We start from the raw sequence: 22,305 nt of genomic DNA on the forward strand, positions 1-22,305 counted from the left end.
ACACCGCTTCCTTTCAGTTATTCACTTTCATGTAGTTTACGTACATCTCCTTATTATTTCATAACTATAGTTTCCATCACAACTATTCTTCGAAAGTTGTCACTTCAAGTCTTGAAGATGCCATACTAGCCAATTCACTCGAGACTAGGGACACGTCGAGCGTGAACAAAACACCCACAATAACCCTCGCCTACGCTCTTCGTTAGGACATAGAAAAACAGTAATAATACTTCAACAAAAGTGTGCTTCATCTAGAACTGTGCACTTGCAGGACATCAGTAATCGATATTTTTTATCGTGTCAACCTTTTTTCTGACAAAGGGTGAATTTTGTTGGCTCAAAATTAAGGATTGAGAAGATACATAACACATGAGCACACACCCGGCCGGCCTCTACATAGCTAGGTTGCATGCAGCCAGCACTAAGTCACACACGCGCTCGAAAACATGCCGGAACAAGCAAGGCCGTATAGGACTAAAACCATGCGTACGCGAGAAGAAAAAACCCCGATCAGATCCGCGATAGGCAAACTATAAAATGATCATATCCGCACCAACCATATCATGACACCACATGTAGAATGAGGTTCTTCAACAGCAACACGTTCAGGAAAGGAGCAAAACTCAAGCTCCACCGTCACCGGATCCAACCAAAAGGCCAGAATCTAGGTTTTCACCTTGAAGAATCAACCCGAGCATATTCAAGCAATGCCTTCAACAAGTTAACGATGTAAGAAAAACATCGCCATTGCCAGGTATAACCACTCGAGTCTGGCCTAGGCTTTCGCCCCAGAGCTCAAGACCGGGTGCTCGAGTAGCACCACCAGCGAAGTCACTCATGTCTTGTAGCCACCACCTTTCTGCAATCCTGACAGCTACATGTGATGCGACTGCCATGATAGCACAACCATCCCTCTACATCAAGTCCTCATCCATAATCTTTATCTCACGTCGTAGTCAACCACCGGGTCAGGACGGATGAACCCTCCTTGAAGATCTTTCGATGACCACCACTATCATGAAGCCATAGGAAGTCGGTGCAGTAAAATCTGCAGTCACCACCATCTAACCGATTGGATCTGGGTCACCACCACAAAGACGTGGACCGTAGCGCCACCGGTCAACCACCCACGCGTGGAAGGCCATCACCTGAACGTCATGGTCCACATCCAGCAGAGAGCACGAAGCACACCGACCCCCGACCACACATCCGATCGAATCAGGATGGAGACCGGCCCGCACACGGACATCCCTGTGCATCACTACCCAGCCCTCTACTTCTCCACATCCACGCTGCGGCACCCACCTATCATTTCCAAATGGCCGACCTACACCGCCATCGGCAGGAGTCACCATGCCATCGTGGATCAGATCGGGGACGCGCTCCCATGAGTCTGGGTTCCCCATGCCACCCGACCGCCATGAGAGGGAGGTGATTCCCCCCCCCCCCCCCCCCCCCCCACTGTCGCCGTCCGCTTGGGCTTAGCCCGCGGCTTTCTCCAGCGGCGATAGAGGGAAGGAAGGGAGGAGCGACGGGTACCGGCGGCTAGGGTTTGTGTGCCTCCAGAGTCACTAGTATGACCACCTTTTAATTTTTCGATAGAACATATTTGGAAATTGCGTGCGCTGATAGATAACTTACACTAGTACACTACTTATTTCAGGAAATTTCCTTTTTATTTTGAAGGGACTTATTTCAGGAATCGTGAAAGAAATTTATGCCACGCTTAACATCGACAGTAAGGGAGAGTTGAATGCAAGCACTAACCCGGCAGCCTGCACGAATCCGATGATGGTGAGGTACCAAAAATCAGTCTTGGTCAGATCGGAGACAAAGCCGCCGAGGAGGACGACGGTGGCCCACAAAAGCGCCAAGGCGCTCACGCCTTTCAAGCCCATTAGGATGTACACCTTGGCGACCGCAATGTCGTTGATCCTTACTTCTGGCCGCCGTTGAAGCTCCTCCGAGAAAGCGTCAAGCTCATCTCCCGAGCCATGGAGCTCCCGCTTCTCATTCCGGTTTCTAGGTGCTCCGGCGCCGCTCCGCTCTACTCCGGTAGAGGACATTTTAGTCCGTGGTGTGGTAGGGTGGTGGATCTGTGGTTTCTCTTCGATCGGTTTGCTAGCGAAACCGTCGACTGGTTTCTCTTCTCCTCGACCGGTTTGCTAGCTAGAGCCTAGAGCTTGCTTGGCTCGCCTGGAAAGGGTAGATATGAATGTCATGGGGGAACAGCGAAGCTCGCATCACATGTAAGCAAAGCATATGTTCCCCTAAAAAAGGACTCGAGCATAGCTCGCATGCAAGCAAGCACAAGTTCTGCATAAAAAAGGACTCGATCGGGTCTAGATAGTACTCCTGTACCATTGAGTGCGCGACACGGCAAGAAGCCAAGAACCTATAGTAACTTTTCGTGTTGGACTGGGTTTGGGTGCAGTTGCTTTTGCCGCCGGCCGGTGGGTCGCTCGATGATACGTACTACGTACGGTAAGGATTTAAGCTTTGTTATATGAGGGAAGTAGATCTCCGATCTCTCTTTAGTTTGCTTGTCCGACCGTCACTGGCACACGTAAGTAGCAATGACCGCGAGCTCGCATGCATGCAGTGCAGGCAAGCAGACGTTCACTTGAAAAAACAAAGACTCCAACCTAGGCTTACGATTTTCCAAAAAAAGAAGTACAAAAATATTAGGCTTACGTAAGAGACTCGATAAGAATGGCAAGATACGTAGTACTCCCTTATATACATCCGTATCTAGACAAATTTAAAACAAGAATTTTGAGACGGAGGGAGTACTACGTACGTGGCAAGATAGCTAGCCTGCAGCCACCATGAACCGTGGTGTGTGTAGCTTTCATCCATGCTAACCCGTCTAAAATCAATGGCAGAATGAAGTTAACAGCAAGGATGATGACGGGGACTAGTTTTTACAAGTGAATTAAAAAAAACACCGCATTTGAAGTTCACTTTCAGATTTGCCACCACATTTTTTGTGCGTCCCAAAAACCTACCAATTTTCTTACTAATTTTGCCAATAAACAATAACGACTGGTTTGGGGCGATTTAATCCAATCTTTGACATACCAAGCCCACTGGTCAGGTCCACGGGGCATCACATGTTAACACCGTTTGCATTGACTGTTAAAAAAATGCCTCACGCTTACGCCGCGCACCACCTCCTCTCGCTCATGACCAGTGCCACCCCGCGTACTCTACCTCATGGCGCGCCCCGCCCCGCCACATCTCTCTCCTACGCCACCCACCCCCTCTCTCTCCTACCTACCCTGCCACCTTCCTCCAGCTCTTCTCCTTACTAGCGCCGGCGAGATCCGCCGCCGCGCATCCCGCCCCACACTGGATCTGGTGGGCCCTCCCCTTGCCCTGCCCTGACAAGCTTTGTCCCCCACCTCTGGCATGCGGCGAGCCGGACCCCTGCTCACTAGGCCACGCTACTCTCTACCCCTCTGTCATCGTCTGAAGCGAAGGGGTAGGGAGTGGTCTCATAGCTCAGATGTGAAGTGTGAATGAATTAGGGTCGGTTGTTCATTAGGTCTGACCATCTGAGACTGAGAATGACAGGGGTGTGGGTTGTGGGCCTGTGGCGGCCAAGGGATAGTTTTGGGCGGCTGGGGCTTGGTTGTTGTTTCTCTCCTTCAGGTTTTTTTTCATGATGCCACAATGATATAATACACTACAAATTTTAGCGTTGAAATAGCGCACTGTAACGTGATTAGCATCGTAGCTAGCAAAATTCCTCAAATATAGCATGCACCTTCCGGATACGCTATAGCAATGCTATAAGAGCATCTCCAACAGACGCGCAACGCGCGGCATGCTAAAAAACAGTATATGGCGCCGGGTGAGCCAGCTTTTGCGCGCGGCGGGCGCTGGCTCCACAAAATAAAGCGCGCCCAAGCTGCGCCAGGAGACGCGCTATATTTCTTCTTTTTTGTACTACGATTCGATACACATTTGGCTCCGATAGTACATAGATAAACGATAGATAGTTCATAGCCTCCTCCTATGATACATAGATAGTGCATAGATAGTTCATAGCCCCCTCCTACGATACATAGATAGTGCGTAGATAGTTCATAGCCTCCTCCTACGATAGATAGATAAAACGAAAAACTACTACTACTCGTCATCCTCCGACTCGGACTCCGCCTCAGTGATGTCCTCCTCCGACGTCTGAATGTAGGTGTCAAGGAACAGCTCGCCGTTGGAGCCCCAAGACGACGCATCTCCTAGCGCGATGTTGAATTCAGCGGTTGCCTTCCGCGTTCGCCTGTCCTCGCGATAGGCGGCTCGCTCCGTCCTCCTCTCCTACCTCTCCGCCCTCCTCTCGGCGAAGAACTGTTGCTCGTTGATGACGTCTTGCGGGAAGCGTTGGCGCCACAGCCCATGGCTTCCTCGTCCATCTCGGCTAGGCTGAGACGGCGCTCCCGCCTCCGGTTCTCGCGGCAATCCTCGTCGGTGATAAGCCGCGGGGCAGCGCCAACTTTTGCACCCGCTCCCGCGTCGCCACGTCCGGAAAGTTCATGTCCCAACGGGACCGCCGGAGGCGCCACGCCGCAGTGTCATACGCGCGGGCGCCCTCGTGGGCGCTGTCAAAGGTGCCGAGGCCGAGGCACACGTCGCCGGACCGAATCTCGGCGGAGTAGGTGCCGGCCGGGCGCACACGGACGCCGCGGTAGCCCGAAGCTCCCCGGCGGCGCGACGGCATGGTGGCACGTCGGCGGTGAGGCGAGAAAGCGGTAGAGGGAGCGAGGAGAGAGCGGCAGAGGGCACGTGGCGATGTGGATAGCGATGGAACGGTGTGTGGCGGACACTGCATTTTATAGGCGCGCCAGAAGCGGCGGACCAAATCTAGCGCGCGACCGCCCGCTTTTTCCCCGCGCACGCAATCGTTTCCCGCGTGAAACCATCCCGCGCTAAAATCTCATTTTACCGCGCGTGCGTTTTTTGCAGCCACTGTTGGAGAGGCTCTAACTAGCGCAGAGTAACGCACTATTTTTTTGTTGCCGCTAACTCTTAGCCTCATCTTTTTTCCTTTTTTTTTGAGAATCCTTTTTTTTTGTCAGATAACCCCATCTTCACACCGGCCCATCTTTTTCCTGAACAAAACACCGGCTTTCCTGAACAAAACACCGGCCATCGCCACTCCAACGCATATTTTTCAGCCCACACTCAAAACCTAAAGTAGGGTATTCTGCAGCCCATTTACACCGTGGAACCATCTTCCGGCCATCTTACGCAGCACACAGCCGCCGCCGCTGCCAGCATAGGGGACAGAGAGCGGCCGGAAGATGGCCTTGCCGGAGATCCCCGACGAGCTCCTGGTGGAAATCCTCCTCCGCCTCCCCGCCGCATCCGACCTCATCCGCGCCTCGGCAGTCTGCGTCTCCTTCCGCCACCTCGTCGCCGACGGCTGCTTCCTCCAACGCTTCCGCAGACTCCACCCCCCGCCCCTCCTCGGCTTCCTCGACCAGCACGGCTTCCACCCCGCCGTACCGCCTCACCCCTCAGCGCCTGCGGCCCGCGCTGTCGCCAGCACCGCTGACTTCTCCTTCGCCTTCCTCCCCTCCCCTGCGCGGAGCTGGTCCGTACGGGACGTCCGCGACGGCCGCGTCCTCCTCGACAGACCCTGCCGGCATGGCGCCGGCAAGGGACGCACCGGCGCCCTCTTCGCGGAGATGGCGGTGTGCGACCCCCTGCACCGGGAGTACCTCCTGCTCCCCACAATCCCCGATGACCTAGCGGCTTCGGATGAGAACCCACTGCGGATATATGGACAGCGCTGGGGCGAGAGCTTTCTAGTCCCTGATGGCAACGACGAGGAGACACCTCCTGCCGAGGATACGGTGTTCAGAGTGATCTGCCTAGCGCAGTACCAAACTAAGCTGGTGGCCTTTGTCTTCTTTTCCGGCACCGGACAGTGGCGAGACATTCCATCCCTGAGTTGGATTAATTTTATACCTGACTTCTCGTCGGAATGGATGGGTATTTCTTCGTGGCGGCAATATGCATATGGTTGCTTTTACTGGTTTGCAGGTTGGAGTGGAAAATTCGCTGTGCTTGACACCCGAAGAATGGAGTTCACCATGGCTGACCGCCCACCCAGAGTTAGTGGTTTCCACAGTTATATGGGCATTGTGGAGGCAGGGGAAGGCATGATTGGGATGTTTGTGCCTGCACATGACAAAGTCAGCCATCATGGACTTGACACAGTTCTCCTGAGATATACCATTGGACGAGACAATGGTGGGAGTTCCACCCAGTGGCAGACGGAGAAGACAATCTCAATAGCTTCTGGCTCCTCGTTCATGGGTTCAATAGGGAGGCACTTGCTCCTGTATCAGTGCGGAAACTCATTGCTCGAGCTAGGTTGTTTCACGCTGGATGTCAAAACTTTCCAGCTTGAGAGGGTATGTGTTTCACGGCTCATTCCTGCCGAGTCACGCGCATATTGCAACTTCCCACCGTCATTATTATTGTCACCGAAAGTGTCAAGTGGTAAACTTTCTCTGGGATGCTAGCTACCTCCTTATCTTCATTGTTATCACTAGCACACAAATTGTCTGATGCTTGCTAGTTCATTATTGTGATCATAATTATTGCTTACATGGTTTAGGCTAATTTTTTTTAAATAATACATTTTTAAAATTTTTTTACAGAAATAATACGTAGAAAAAAGAATTTACAAGAATAATACACCGTCGGCCCACTGCAGGCCGACAGAGCCCAGTCGGCCCACAGCAGGCCGACTGGAGGCCCATCAGTTTGCTGCTGGCCGATTGGGCTGTCGGCCAGCAGATTCAAGCCCAGTCGGCCTGCAGTTGGCCGACAGGGTCCAGTCGGCTTGCAGTACACCGATAGGCCTGTAGTGGGCCGACTATGCTCAGTCGGCCTGCTGTGGGCCGACTGGTGCATGCCTATTTTTAATAATACACGCGAATATTTTTTAAAAGTATATATTTTAACACGTTATGAATACATGGTAACATTTCTTCAAATACATTTTTAATGGAAATACCATTTTTTTAAACCACACAACATTTTTTAAAATGCTTTTCTGAAATTTTCATAAACTTTTTTTAGAAACACGCGAATATTTTCTTAAAATGTCATGATCCATCTAAACATTTGTTAACCCACGTGATATGTGAGTATATTGATTGTAATATGATCTTATATTATGAGATGAAGGGAGTACCATTTTGTAGAATGTCATGGATATTTTTTGGAAACACGAGAATATTTCCAGCAAAGGTGACGTAGTACATTCATTTAGTGGCACGAACCATTTCTTATCATATTTTTCTAAAAAATTGCATGCATTTTTTGAAAGGCGGGAACCTTTTTCCATTGTGATGAACATTTGTTTTGAAAGTTATCGACATTTCCAAACTGCGCTTTTCCCGCCACCCATTTCCCGCCACCCATTTCCCGCCAAACAATTTCCCGCCACCCGTTTCCCTCCTCCCATTTCCCGCCAACCTTTCCCGCCATACCGCAGTCGTTCTTTCCCGCCATTTTCTCGTCTCTATCTATAAAACCCCCTTCAGACGGAGCTGGATAAGCATTGCAGTGTAGTGTAGTTGAGATGTCCCATTATCCTTTCGATCGTAGTTTTCACCCTGGGATGAGCAGGACTCTTCTGAGGCTAGCTACCGATTTCAGGATGGATAATAGGATAGTTCCATGGGACGAACTCACCGGTAGTGACACCATAATGAATGAGTTGGCTCACCAATTACGTAGTTCTGGGTGGCCTGAAAGGACCTATGAGGAGGTACGTAAAGAACTTCTTAGGTTGCATGACAGGTGGAAGAAGGTAGTGGTGCCGAAGAGTGAAACTTTCAGAAGGATTGCAGCAAATAATCCATGTTTATGGACTGAGGAGAGCGAGGACGAAGATGATATCTTCATGCCGCCGCTTTCGGGTTCTGCATCGTCGAAGGGCAAGAGTTCTTCATCATCGAAGGGCAAGGTTTCTGCATCGTCGAAGGGCAAGAGTTCTTCATCATCGAAGGGCAAGGTTTCTGCATCGTCGAAGGGCAAGAGTTCTTCATCGTCGAAGGGCAAGAGTTCTGCATCGATCGAGGATGACGATGATGACTTCATGTAGTTTTTATGTTGTATGTTGTGAGTTCAGTTACGTGCCATTTAATTTGGATGTAGTTCTATCTAGTTGTTTGTAATGTCTTGTTGTATGAATATTATGTTCTATCTAAATATGATCTTGTAGAGTAGGCATATGTCTCGTACATAAGTACATAGTCATTTGTCTCATACATAGAATAGACATAAGTTCTCACACAGAAATAGATGGTAATGTCTCTACTGATACATAGGAGCGGCAATGACGACGTCTGGCCTGCCGGGGAGGCGGATCTCGAATGACAAATGCATCACATATAACTCGGTTTCCTGTAGCAATGCAACTGAACAACCCTTTTCCATTCCCATTCGCTCAGCATTTCTTGAATCTTGCCATCATCAGTTATGTCAATCAATTTTCTTTCCCCAGGGCCATCTGAATGCTTCCTGCTGACGTAGTACACAAAATCGTCTTCCTTCAACCCTTGCTTCAACATGAATTTAGTCTTCAACCAATCAAAAGTGAGGTCCACTTCACTAACTTGCACAACACTTGGAGACAAGCCTTGGACATGAACAATAGGGCTAAGCACCCACTGAGTACTCTCAGCCATCTGCAACACACAAATCGCATTGAGTACCTACCCTACCCCTTAATATCCCCACTAACAAATATTAGACATGTCTATATATTACGAAGCTATATATTACAGAATATTAACGGAGCAACTAATACAATTCACCCTCCTACAATTATATTACGAATATTTGCCGTAGCAACTACAAATATTGACAGATTAATTAGTTGACATCTAAATATATTAACAAAAACGACCGGAGCACGTACGAAAAATAAAATGTGGGCTTAAATATACCCTTGAAGCGTGCGTGTGAAGGATGAAGGACGAACGGCGGCCACCAAACTGCCGGTGCTCCGGCTCGAACGAAGAACGACGAACAACAGCTTCACCTCCACCACAGTGCTCCAATTTACCACCAGCGCACTGCAATGCTTATGCAGCTCCGTCTGAAGGGGGTTTTATAGGTAGAGAGGAGAAAATGGCGGGAAAGAACGGCTGCGATATGGCGGGAAAGGGTTGGCGGGAAACGGGTGGCGGGAAACGGGTGGCGGGAAAAGGGTGGAGGGAAACGGGTGGCGGGAAACGGGTGGCGGGAAACGGGTGGCGGGAAAAAGTTGGCGCGAACATATGGCGGGAAAAAGTTGGCGCGAACATATGACGATGATGACTTCATCTAGTTTTTATGCTGTATGTTGTGAGTTAAGTTACGTACCATTTAATTTAGATGTAGTTCTATCTATTTGCTTGCAATGTCTCGTTGTATGAATATTATGTTCTATCTACATACGATCTTGTAGTTCCGATAACAGAGTACTAAAATAGAGTAGGCATATGTCTCGTACATAAGTACATAGTCATTTGTCTCATACATAGAATAGACATAAGTCTTACACAGAAATAGATGGTAATGTCTCTACTGATACAGATACATAGAAGCGTCAGTGACGACGTCTGGCCTGGCGGGGAGGCGGATCTGGAATCGGGGACCATCCCAACCTGTCGGGTGCCCTAACGTGACGAGGAGGAATCTCAGACTCTCCCTGGTCATGCTGTGTATCCTGTGTGGGGCCTGGTGGAGGAGTCGAAAACATGTTCATCCACTGGGTGTGCTGCGACATCTGAGCCTGTATGTTGTCCTCGGGATGTTGATCACTCCCCCACGTATCATGTGATGCCGACATAGATGCCTGATATCCATAGGCCCCTACGCGATGGAACGGTTCATCATGAAGAATGAGGTCGCGTCAATTAATATTGAAAACAATAAATATGAAGACACATACCTGCTGGGTGTGACGTCTGCTCTGGCTGAAACACGAAACTGGACGAGGGACCGTGCTGCTGTGGCTGTGGAGAAAACACGAAGCTCGACGTGGGACCATAGTGCTGCGGGTGCCACGTAGAACTGCCAGGTTGGTCAGGACGGGGTGGCCTCGTTGTCGGCTGCTGTGCTAGGCGTGGACGTGGTTGATGTCGTTGCATGGAGTGACGCGGCTGCTCCTGCTCGTGCTGAACAACATCGGTTCTCCGGGTGCACGTGATAGCCTCGTACACAGTCCGTATCTTATTCTGAATTCTTTCCAAGAAGGGCTGTACCACTGGACGATGTTGAAGAAGAGGTCCAGACGATAGTGATCGTCCGAAGGTGGTCACGTCGTCGTACAGTTCGCGTGTCAAGGTAGCCTGCAAATTTCCATGACGATTAATAATGTCTGTCTCTTGCACGTCGAAGTATGTGACAACATTACGTAAAGAAAAAATATCTTACCGCGTACTGCCTAGAGCCCGAAGTATCATGTACATATCCGACGGAGTAGGATCCGGTAACTCCTCTGGGTGGGAGTACTCAACAATGCGTAACCGTGTTCCGGTCATGTAGCGCCGCAAATAGAGATTGAATTCATCGAGATCGAAATTGTGATTCTCGTGCCATAGATTTGTGTTTGCTGTCTCCCATTCTATAACATACGGCTCTAGTCTAGCTAGCCATTCAGCAGTTGTCCTGTTCATGCCCTTCCTTGTCGTCCTAAAATTGTGGTGTGTGTTCAACAATTACCTAAAGCTTCGAATGGAGTACTATGAAAGAAAATGCAACATTGAAAAACTGGTTAATACCTGTGGATGTGTGCTGGCACCGGGTTCTCTATAGGGGGAGGTAGCTCCAACTGCAGAAGACCAAATTGCCTCATAACCCTCTGTTGTGCCATCTCCTCGACGAAGACATCGAAGATGATCTTCGATTTTGTCATCCAGTAATCTCGGTCCCTTGTGCATAGCACAGACATACCAGCAGGGTATCTCGCTTGTATGGCTGCTTCCGTGTAGGGCTGCCAGATTACCCCGGTGTACGCATCGAACTGCTCGTTCAATGCTGTGTACGCCTTCCTGGTCTGATCACTAGCAAAGTGTCTCTACAGAGAATAAAAGTTAGTAGCCGCTCGCATCGATCGATCTCTTGTGCAGAAAAAGTTGCATTAAACTACAACACGGTGCATACCTTGCGACGAGTCCAACACAGACCGAAAGTAGGCATGTCGATGCCCTCAACATCAAACATGGCGTCTATAGGCTCATGAACCCGTACATCTGGTCGCCCTATAGAGAACCTCTCCCACGACCACAGCTGTAGGAATAGAGGGCATCCAAGAAGGGCTGGCTTTCTCGATGTAAGCTGGCAACCGTTGCACATACCTCGGTATGTAGCCGCTAACACCGCCGAACCCCAACTCCTCTGTCTGATCTGATCCGCCGTCTGAGCGCTCGCTATCTCGAGTGCCATAGGGATGTAGAGGGCGCTGATAGTGGTGACATGGTTCTCCGTGAACATCACCTTGCCGAAAAGCCACAGTAAGTAGGCCTCGAGGCTCCGAGTGATCTGTTCCGCAGTCAAGGGCGCCCGGAAGTTCTGGATCTGCATTAAGCGAAGAGAAAGTTTTAGTAAGCCGCAATTATTTTCTGTACAACTTTATGCGCGATAACTTGAAGAGAATAGGTAGGGGAAATTACCCGGAAATTTAGCAACCACTCATACTTAGGTCCGTGATGCTCCCATACCGGATCGGGAGCATCCGGAAAAACACCGTGAAAACGTTTTGTGAGAGCTCGCTCCCAACCAGCCGGTGCGTCCAACGGTCCTACGGCATGACCTGCCAACGGTAGACCGAGCAAAAGTGACACATCCTCCAGAGTAGGAGCCATCTCTCCCCATCTGAAGTGAAACGTGTGGGTCTCTGGCCTCCAACGGTCCACTAAGCAGCTCAGCAAAGACCCATCGATGGCGACGCGTTTCTCACCCGGGATACTCAACCAGACGCGCGAAAGGTAAAAGGCCGGCCCATTTCAACCTTCATCAGAGAACTTTTCAGTTACTGTCTCCCATTTCAACCATTAATATGCATGTCAGTGTGAAAATTTATAAAGCACGTACCGCTGAAGCCATCCTGAGTGTATCTTCCAGTTTTCCTTAGGAGTGCGAGTGACGAGAGGCTCAAGCTTGCGCTCATACCATATCGCACCACGATGACCCTTATCAATGTCCCCATTCAGCAACCACAATCCCGACATTCCTGCACTTACAAAATTCAGAACAAAGTGGCACACTTAATTAAAATTCAGAACAAAGTGGCACACTTAATTAAAATTCATAACATAGTGGCACACTTAATTAAAATTCATAACATAGTGGCACTCTTAATAAAAATTCAGAACATAGTGTCACACTTAATAAAAATTCAGAACATAGTGCCACACTTAATACAAATTTCAGAACATAGTGCCACACTTAATACAAATTTCAGAACATAGTGCCACAACACACTTAATATAAATTCAGAACAAACTAGTGCTAGCTTAGCTTCTTCCTCTCGCCCTTACTCCTCTACTACCTCTACCTCCTCTTCTTCCCCGGTTGCCTCGTCCACGCCCAGTGACGAAAGTGGGACAATTAGTGTCCCTATGGCCAAATTCATTGCATAGAATGCATTGCCTAGTCGGACCTCCTGCTTCAGATTCATCCATATCATTTCGGATGCGCTGACACTGCCGTCTGCCTCTACTTGTACGCATATGCTCTGGGTTTGGAATGTAACGCCTATCGGCGGGGTTGACGCTGTTGAAATTACCCATTGCTCGAAAACCCATCAGCTCACCTGTCCAGGTATTGAGGACAGCTTCTTTCAGAAAATATGGAGACACAAACGATATTGCGTCCATTCCAAGCTGCCCGCAAGCAGCAAGTACATGTGAGCAAGGTAGGTGAAGCAATTTCGGTTTATTGCATGTGCACTCACACGTTGGCCAGGCTTCATTGCCAATTTTCACCTCATGCGTCATCAACTCATTTGCACATCCGAATTTGTTGTTGGCTAAGCGGACTTCAAACCTTCTTTCTTGATTACCGATGGCGACTACAGTGTGTGACCTAGCTTTTTGCATCTTGTTGTCCATGTACTTCGTGACTCTTTCACAGTACCGTGTATTTGGGTTGTTCAAGATATGCTGCTCTGCTATTTGACGTCTGTCTCTGAAATACTTGACGGTGCCATAGAAAATACCCTCAACAATGGCTGTAAGTGGCAATGCCCGGTTTCCTCTGAGGACAAAGTTGTATGTTTCCGCGAGGTTCGTTGTCATGACACCGTACCTTGCTCCATGTGTGTCCTGTAGCAAAGACCACCTCTCCAGAGGCTCATGCTCTATCCACTGCTCGAAGGTTTTAATCGACCTCCCGAGCCTTCTCCTTGTACCAGGTGGGTCAAAGCCTGGCAGGTCACATAGCCCAACAGCCTCCTCCTCCACGGCCGCTGTTCCTGTTGCCAACTGTGCAGCTACTGCTTCAACATGTGCCCTCACCGCTGCATCTCTTGCAGCTTTCCTGTCCCTCACGTGTCTCTGCGTGCACACATTAAGTCTGTCGCGTATCAAATTGTACTTCCATAACTGGTTCTGCTTGCAGAGTTTTTTGAACAGATTCATCAGGTTCTTATTTCTAAACTGCGAGAAGAAATTAGCCCCGAGATGGCGCATGCACCAACGGCTCTGCAAGTCCTGCCATGGAACTTGTTCCTCAGGGCCTGGGTTTGTCAGTGTCCTTATCGCATTGAGTATACCTGCATGCCTGTCATGAAGGATGCACACATTCGGCTTCTCCTTGACAACTGATATTTTCAACTGCCTGAAGAACCATGTCCAACTTTCAATGTTCTCACTCTCCACAAAAGCAAATGCCAGTGGGACGACTTGATTTTGGCCGTCTTGACCTATGGCTGTCAGTATCTGACCCTTGTACTTGCCTGTGAGAAAAGTACCGTCAACACATATCACCGGTCGGCAATGCCTGAAAGCTTCGATGCATACACCGAAAGAGAAGAAGAGACGATGCAAAACCCTCACAGTTGGGAACTCTGGCATGAACATGTCTTGGATATCGATATAGGTGCCTGGATTCCGCTGCTGCAGGGTGTGGAGGAGGTGGACAACAGAGTCATATGCATCAAAATAAGAACCAAATCTCCTCTCAAGCGCTGCATGCTTAGCCCTCCAAGCCTTGCCATAAGAAATTCTGTACTTCAACCTGGCGAACACTTTTGTCTGCACTGCCTTCACTTCCATAGCTTTGCCTTGCACTATCTCATCGTAAAACAGTCGAGCAATAAGCGTGGATGAAAGGTTGGCATGATCTTGAGGGATGCAGGGAATAAGACAAGTGTGATTAACTAAGTCACTTATCACCCAACTTGTGCCATACTTAGGGAGAAAGCCGTGCACCCTTGCGGGACAATCTGCATTCTTGCATACCATTGTGAGGAATTTCTGACTGGACACCTCAGCTTTGAAAACCCTTTGCGTGGACATTGCCCAATTAATTATTGCATCCTTCAGGGCTTGCTTGTTCGGATACATAGCACCCGTCGCAATATTGTTCTGGTGATATTGCCAGGCTGAATCATGTCCATCATTCACGGTCATTGCAGATGATAAGTCATGATTCCACCATGCAGGATTCGGGACCTCCTCTGCATTTTCTTCTTCATCTGACTCGTCAGAATCATCGGCATGACCCCTTTCAACATCGGTGTCTTCTTCTTCCATCTGGTTCTGCATGTGCCCATCTACCTCGTCAGCGTCCACCTCGCCATTGTAATCACCATCGGCATTTCCTCCTTCTACCTGACTACTCTGCCCTGGTTCATAACCATAAGCATTTCCTCCTTCTACCTGACTGCTCTGTCCTTGGTCGTAACCATAAGCATTTCCTCCTTCTACATGACTGCTCTGTCCTTCGTAGCCACCCTCCCCTTCATGTGCAGTGACCTCCTTCACGACGGGAAGCACTAAAGCAACATGATTGCATCCCCTTCGTTCACAACCTTGTAACCACCGCACCCAATCGGAGTCTCCCTCTATTGGCCTCAAATAAAAGTAAATTTTTGAACTTGACCGTGTCCACAATGCATGAACACCGACGGTGTTTGTTTCAGTATCAAGACCTAAACTTGCCGCAATCCATTCTTTCAACTGACTAACAGACCATGTTTGTGGTGCGCTGATTGCAACCTCTATGTGAGTAAATTCACTCAGATCTGCTCCCAACTCATTTGTTTGGACAGTACCAGGACCATAGTAAAATCTCAACTTCACTACATCGGACATCTCGACTCACCTATTTTTTTTCAACATCGAAATACAAGTATTAGACATGTCTATATATATATTACCAGGACCATAGTAAATAATATAATAAATAGGCCCATGTTTACTAATAATAAATAGGCCTCGAATAATAATAATAATATAACCGACAAATATGATAATTCAGTTTATTTGAATTATATGGCCATGTTGATGTATTTTTTATTTTAATCTATGTTAAAATAATTTAGAAAAAGGCATGCGTCTTATTTCTACGATCATGTAAAATTCTTCCTTGCTAAGAAGTTTTATTGATAAACTACAGCGTGGCCGTTTAAAAAAAAACAGCGTGGCATTGCTTGTTATGGGTTAAACTTTAGAAAATACGCATAATAAAGGTTAGCGGGTAATCCGCTTCATATTCGCATCGGGTAAGGACTGAAACGTTTTTTAACATGTAGTTCTACTTTTCCTATTTTTTGCTTGCTTATTAAATTTTTATTATGTTTCCAACTCTTCAAAAAAAAAACTTCTTATTCGTTTTTTAACATCGTTTTTTAACATGTAATATTATTCATTTTGCTATGCACATGCCGACCCCAACTCTTCAAACTCTTCTTTTTAACATCGTTTTTTAAATTTTTATTATGTTTCCAACTCTATTTTTAACATCGTTTTTTAACATGTAATATTATTTGTTTTGCTATGCACATGCCGACCCCAACTCTTCAAAAAAAAAACTTGTCTCTTCTTTCCAACTTTTTATTCATGTTTCCAACTTCTTATCCCGCACCTGTGTACGTGTCAAGTATTAAGCAACAACTTATTATCCCACTAACAACTAATACAATTCACACACCTACATCTATATTACGAATAATCGCACATAAATTTATTTTCACATAGAACGAAGCGTGCGTGCGAACGAATAATATTTACGTATACTACCGGGGCAAATAACAATATTTCCGTATACTACCGGGCCAAAAAACAATAATCGCACACAAATATTTACGTATACTACCGCGGCAAATAACAATATTTACTTATAATCCCAGAGCACCTACGAAAAATAAAATGAGGGCTGAAATATACCCTTGAAGCGTGCGTGCGAACGAAGAACGAAGAACCACGAACGAAGAACGACGAACGACGAACGACGAACGACGAACACCACCACCACCTCCACCACCACCACCACCTCACCACCCCAACTGCCCCAACGACGAACACTGCCCCAACTTCACCACCACCACCTCCACCAAAATGCTCACCACGACCACCACGAGCTACCCCGTCAGTAGATCGACACCTCTTTTCGCTGCCCTAAATGAGTTGAACCCATTCACGGTGCCAAAATCGCGAAAATGTAGCTTATTTAGGTGTACAAATGTGTGCCATTTTTCTGTAGAGAGAGGAGGAGGAAGAACACAGCAGAAAGAGCCACGAGAGAAGAATAATGGAGGAAGGAGAGGATATGGGCGGGCAGGGAGAAGAAATAATGCATGAAAGAGAGAAGGAGAGGATAAGGGCGGGCTGGCCAGCGCGCGTCAGGTCGGCCGCACCCTGTCGGCCACCAGGTGGCCGATCGGCGGGCAGGACGCCGACAGGGGCACACCACGCCGACAGGCCGCTGCCTCCCCCCTCGCGACGTGGCACGACCAACCACAGGCCGCCGCGTGGCTGCCCGGCCTGCAGTCGGCCTCCTGATAGCCGATCGGCCTGCTGTGGGCCGACTGGGCTCAGTCGGCCTGCAGTGGGCCGACGGTGTATTATTCTTGTAAATTCTTTTTTCTACGTATTATTTCTGTAATTTTTTTTAAAATGTATTATTTAAATTTTTTTAGCATGGTTTAGTGGGTGTTGTCTTTTCTATGCTTGCTAGTTCAATCGCTTCTCAGTATTCATCTGATTTCTGTGAGTTACCTTCTAGTTGTTGTGACTTCTCCTTCATGTCTGATCTCCGGTGGGCGTGTTTTGTTTTTGAAGAAATTTTGGCATCAAATGGAAGTGTTTCTGAAGGTACCACACATGAACCCCATTTTCTTCGACTTCGACAATTTGTGCCAGAGCTGCATGATGGAATGGCTATAGGTCTAATGGTAACATGCCAGCTTTGTTGAAAGTGTGAAAAAATCATGCATAGAAGACAACACTGAGTCATTTGAAAGCAGTGCACTTGCCCATTTAGAGTAGAAGAAAAGGCATATTCAAATCTCCAACTTAATTGTTCCTGTAACTTATGCTCCTGGGTTGTTGGTTGCACCTTCATACTATCTAGTCTAGGATTAGCACCAAACCTTCCTACTTGATGCTTTGAATTATCGGTGAATTGCACAGTGCAAAATAGCCTTGTCAGGCCCGATAGGAGGCCAAGAACAAGAGCGATTTCTCCAAAAATGAGTTTACCTACTGTTTGGTAGTGTTTTTTTATTGTATTTATTGCCTATTATGTTGGGTGTTTTTCTTTCTATTTCTTTTCTTCCGTCGGTTTTCCTCATGTTTTTACCTATTTATACATATTTTCTTTATTTTAAAAAGTAGTTCAAATATTTTAAAATTTAAGAATATTTTGTAAAAATGCACGAGTACATTTAAAAATTCAGAAAGTTTTTAAAATTTGAGGATACCTTTTGGAACCGTGATACACTTTTTTTTTACTAGTAATCGTGCACGTGCAAATGCCTGTATTATTGATTGGAAAATCATCATGTTTCCTATGAAAAATATATATCAACAAAACAAACAAAAATATTTATGTATTAACATAAGAGAGGCAATAAAGATGTTTAAGAATGTTGTAATACAAAAAAAAATGGTACGACTAGAACTCCAGCGAACATATTTGTCATCAATTATTGTAGGTGGTTACCAATTTCAATTCCTTCAACCAAACATCCATCTCATTATATGGCTTATAGAGTCTAAATAAACATTACTATTTCAAAATTACATAGCAGTGAGAGAGAGCTCACACGTCTACAAAGATTGCAGGCATTGGCAGCAGTATCGGAACTTGCCTCTTTGACGCCGATTGTTTGGGGGTACTTGCTGGGATCACTTGTACCCTTGGCAGTGGGAGCACTTGTTCCCTTGGCAGTGCCAGCTCTGCAACTTGTGAAGCCTCCAACAATCGCAAATCTTGCAGTAACACGGGTGAACGTCGTCGCACCTGCAGCTTCTGCATGTGGTGCTTTCTAGCGATCAGTGTAGACCATGGCACTGGAGGGCCCATGCCAGCGATGATTGTACTTTGAGGGGAATGGCCTGACCACGGGGAGGAGTTCTGGGCAGCCCAAGTGCCTGGGAGAGCGCTGCCACTGTTACAGCACTTCCCGGCTTGCTGGTGTCGCGTAGAAGCCTAAGGCGAAGTTTGGCCGCACTAAACCAGGAGGAAGGTTCAGTGGCTTGTCTATTTCGTACCTGTTTTCAGATCCATGTGGGGGCCTTGCTGGGGTTTTGCACTCTCATTTTTGAGTCCAACACCACCTTACATCAGAGAAAATTCAGTTGAGCATATCATTATTTTCTTTTTTACATTGCTAGTATAATCATACTTAGTCGTAGTGTCACACAGGACGAAGACTTCCTGATTTTGACTAATTGACTGATTGCCAAAAAGAAGATGTTGTGTCTTTAGCACAACAGAAGCTGAACAATTTATTCCAGTTCTATAGGATTTTCTGTTGTGTAACTGGTGACAAAACAACTGAATGATAACTAAAAAAATGTCAAGATAAAATGTCAATCTGAGATGTGCCAATTTGTTTATCAAAAGTGAGTTGCAAGGAAGAACTGGTTATCGAAGATGCACATGCATAAAAGTTTCAGGTGATATTTCCATTCTCAGTGAACCAAGGAAATAAAGTAGAAAAGGACTCTTGTGTGTCATGTGTGCACAACCAACATATGGAAGATCAATGTAATTCAGGAAGACCAACATATGGAAGACCAATGTAGTTCATAGATAGTCATTGAACAAGAGGGCAAAATTTTAGTTCAAAGCTAGCCTGATATATAAATGCATGCTAATTAAAAAGGCACAACTCTTAACCCATCTTCATTAATTCCACTGCTAGAGCAAATTAGAACGTAACTTTGCATTATAAATTCATTTTCTAAGAAAGACATTTTCATCACTATGCCGTGTTTTTAAAAGTACCACTGCTCAAAGGTTAGAATCTAAGAAAACAATGCTTAAGTTGTCATGCTCTCAGGAACCACTCTTTTTTGGTACATGTGCAAGGTGGACTGCAAGTTGCTTTATAGAAATAATAGATGTAATTAATCTATAGATTTGTTGTTTAGTATAATTATACTACGATATGCTTACCCATTTTGACTTGTCAATTCCTAAACACATAGTATTAGCTATAAAACCAAAACACTCGACCTTCCAGGGTTGCAATGGAGAAACAAAGGGAAGTTCACCATCATTCATGGATGTCTTTTGTCATGTTCTTCGACAGGCTTAAGATCACCAATTCACCATGGATGCATGTCTGTCAGGCATGCAAACAACAAGTCGGCCAAGAGAATAAATGTGTTGGTTGTAGGAAAGATAAATCATAACACAAGAAAACTGTGGATACATGTATTGACTAATGTCATTAGGAGCGTGACCAGCAGCAAAATAATATCAAAGGGATAAGCCTGAACGGAATTGAAATGCACTACATTTTCTAAAACTATACAAATGCCAAAGCACATAATTAATCCGCTCATAAATATAAAAAGCAACAACCTGCTACATGCATAGATATTAAGGACCAAACTTGGCCATCGACAAGGAATTGACTCACAAGACATATAATGACATCAATGAGACCAAGGCACGTGTTTCAATCGCTTAAAGCATAGCATGGGGGCAAAAAAATTGGGGAAAAACAATGGTCAACAACTGAAAAGGGAATATCAAGTTCCAACCAAGTTTTTGGTTTCTTGTATTGAGAGTTTTAATGTATTGCACATTTGCACTATAAACTCAGAAATGGTCAGTATATCGACTCCGAGGATCTCAACTTCTACCCCACCTAGCACACAGAATTACCACCCTTACTCAGCTCAACTTCTCAAAAGGTCTCAACAGAATGCTTTACTAGGTAACTCAAGTAAAAGAATAACATTGAGAGGTTGTGGATTTTTATTTACTGAAAATTCAAGAAAACACGTCCTTGTTTTTTTTCGAAAGGGGGGACTCCCCGGCCTTTGCATCAGAACGATGCATACGGCCATCTCATTAAACAAATAAATAGGTTCCAACAAGGTCTTAAAAACTCCAAAAGAAAATAAAAAAAGAGCTCACACAGAGCCAAAAGGGTTAGAAGACAAACTAGCCAAATAAAGGACGCCACAACCGGCTGGCAAAAGAGAGATAGGTAAACTAATTGCCCATCCTATTACATGACCGCCATCCAAACCGGTTGAAGATATCCCGAGCTACCATCTCCCAGCGGATAGATCCAGTAACCAAACGCTCCTTGGCCTCCGTCGGAGTGAGTAGCGACCAAGAACGGATCAACGCCGTGGCTCAGAAAATAACCTGCAAAAAATGAATGCGTGTTGTCCTGTTAAAAACCAAATCATTTATGCAATTCCAGAGTGCCCACAACAAGGCGCAAACTCCTACGCGAATATGTCTCACTAACTCGGGCTCTACCCTGTTAAGCCACATTCCAAATAACGTGTTGACATAACTCGGTGGAGTAATATTAAAAGCAATATGGACCGTCCGCCATAAAACTTTGGCTAGCGGACAATCAAGAAAAAGGTGTTTGATCGTCTCATCCCGATCACAGAAACTACACCTAGTAGGTCCTGTTCAATTACGCTTTGTCAAGTTGTCCTTGGTTAAAATAACTTGTTTATGGACAAACCACATAAACACTTTGATTTTCAAAGGAACTTTGACAGCCCAAACATGTTTGGAACTAGGAATCGAGCTTGAATTGATAACATCAACATACATTGATTTAACTGTAAATACTCCAGACGTAGTAAGCTTCCAGCGTAGTTCATCGGGTTGTTGAGAAAGCTGAACCTCCATCAGTCTGCTTACTAGACGGAGCCATTCTTCCCAACGACTGCCCACTAGCGCCCTTCTGAACTGAATATTAAGGGGGATAGATTGAAGTACCGTTGCAACAAACACCTCACGTCGTTGAACAATACGATACAAAGACGGGTATTGAATGGCCAAGGGTGTCTCTCCGAGCCAAGTATCCTCCCAGAATCGCGTACTAGCACCGTTACCAATAATAAACTTTGTCCTATTAAACAGGGATAGTTTAACTTTCATAAGCCCTTTCCAAAAGGGTGAGTCAGTCGGCCTTACTGTCACCTGAGACAAAGTTTTGGTTTGAAGATACTTGCTTCGGAGGATTTGCGCCCAAGTGGCATCAGTCCCACTTGATAACTTCCACAGCCACTTGCTGAGAAGACATCTGTTCTTAACTTCAAGATTTTCAATACCAAGACCCCCTTGGTCTTTCGGTCTACAGATGATATCCCATTTGGCTAGACGGTATTTTCTTTTTAGTTCATCACCCTGCCAAAAGAATCGTGATCGATAGAAGTCCAGTCTTTTCCTAACTCCAACTGGGACTTTCGAAGAACGACAAAAGAAACATAGGCATACTCGTGAGAACCGAATTTATCAGAATTAGTCGGCCTCCGTATGACATGAGCTTGTCCTTCCAGCAACTCAGTTTCTTTTCAAATCGGTCATCGATGCACTTCCATTCTCTGTTTGTCAGCTTACGATGGTGGATTGGTATTCCTAAGTATGTGAAAGGTAAAGCCCCCAAATCGCACCCAAAACACGTCCTTGTGATTATTTGAATAGCCCATGAGCCCTAATCTCACCCCTCCCTCTTGCACATGCCTCCCAACTCATTAAATTAGGTCTCTGCCTTTAGCTTTATCTCATTTTGGGTGTTCTGTATGACACAAAAAAGGAGTCAAATACTACCATAGCAAAACAAAATACAGAATG

The 22,305-nt window shown here is 46.4% G+C and overlaps 1 protein-coding gene and 1 long non-coding RNA gene across 3 annotated transcripts; one reads left to right on the forward strand and one right to left on the reverse strand.

The window, feature by feature from the left end:
* Nucleotides 1–4,750: 4,750 nt before the first annotated feature.
* On the forward strand, nucleotides 4,751–6,536 carry LOC141041375 (uncharacterized). The gene has a single exon (XM_073507520.1). It carries the CDS (start codon nucleotides 5,307–5,309, stop codon nucleotides 6,534–6,536), a length of 1,230 nt encoding a protein of 409 aa, XP_073363621.1. The 5' UTR covers nucleotides 4,751–5,306.
* A 2,942-nt stretch (nucleotides 6,537–9,478) lies between these two features.
* Nucleotides 9,479–12,855, reverse strand: LOC141041843 (uncharacterized). Of its 2 annotated transcripts, none has more exons than XR_012203586.1 (4): nucleotides 12,109–12,855; nucleotides 11,688–12,025; nucleotides 10,797–11,592; nucleotides 9,479–10,364 (listed from the first exon to the last, which is right to left on the reverse strand). It is a non-coding gene; the product is annotated as an uncharacterized lncRNA (long non-coding RNA). The 2 variants fall into 2 exon arrangements; XR_012203585.1 differs by lacking the exon at nucleotides 9,479–10,364 and adding an exon at nucleotides 10,388–10,707.
* Nucleotides 12,856–22,305: the final 9,450 nt, after the last annotated feature.

The sequence above is a fragment of the Aegilops tauschii genome, chromosome 2, assembly GCF_002575655.3.
Source record: "Aegilops tauschii subsp. strangulata cultivar AL8/78 chromosome 2, Aet v6.0, whole genome shotgun sequence".
Taxonomy (NCBI): Eukaryota; Viridiplantae; Streptophyta; class Magnoliopsida; order Poales; family Poaceae; genus Aegilops; species Aegilops tauschii.

What these genes read in the sequence shown, in the direction of transcription:
- LOC141041375 (XM_073507520.1), top strand. Translation starts at nt 5,307, where the DNA reads ATGGCCTTGCCGGAGATCCCCGACGAGCTCCTGGTGGAAATCCTCCTC.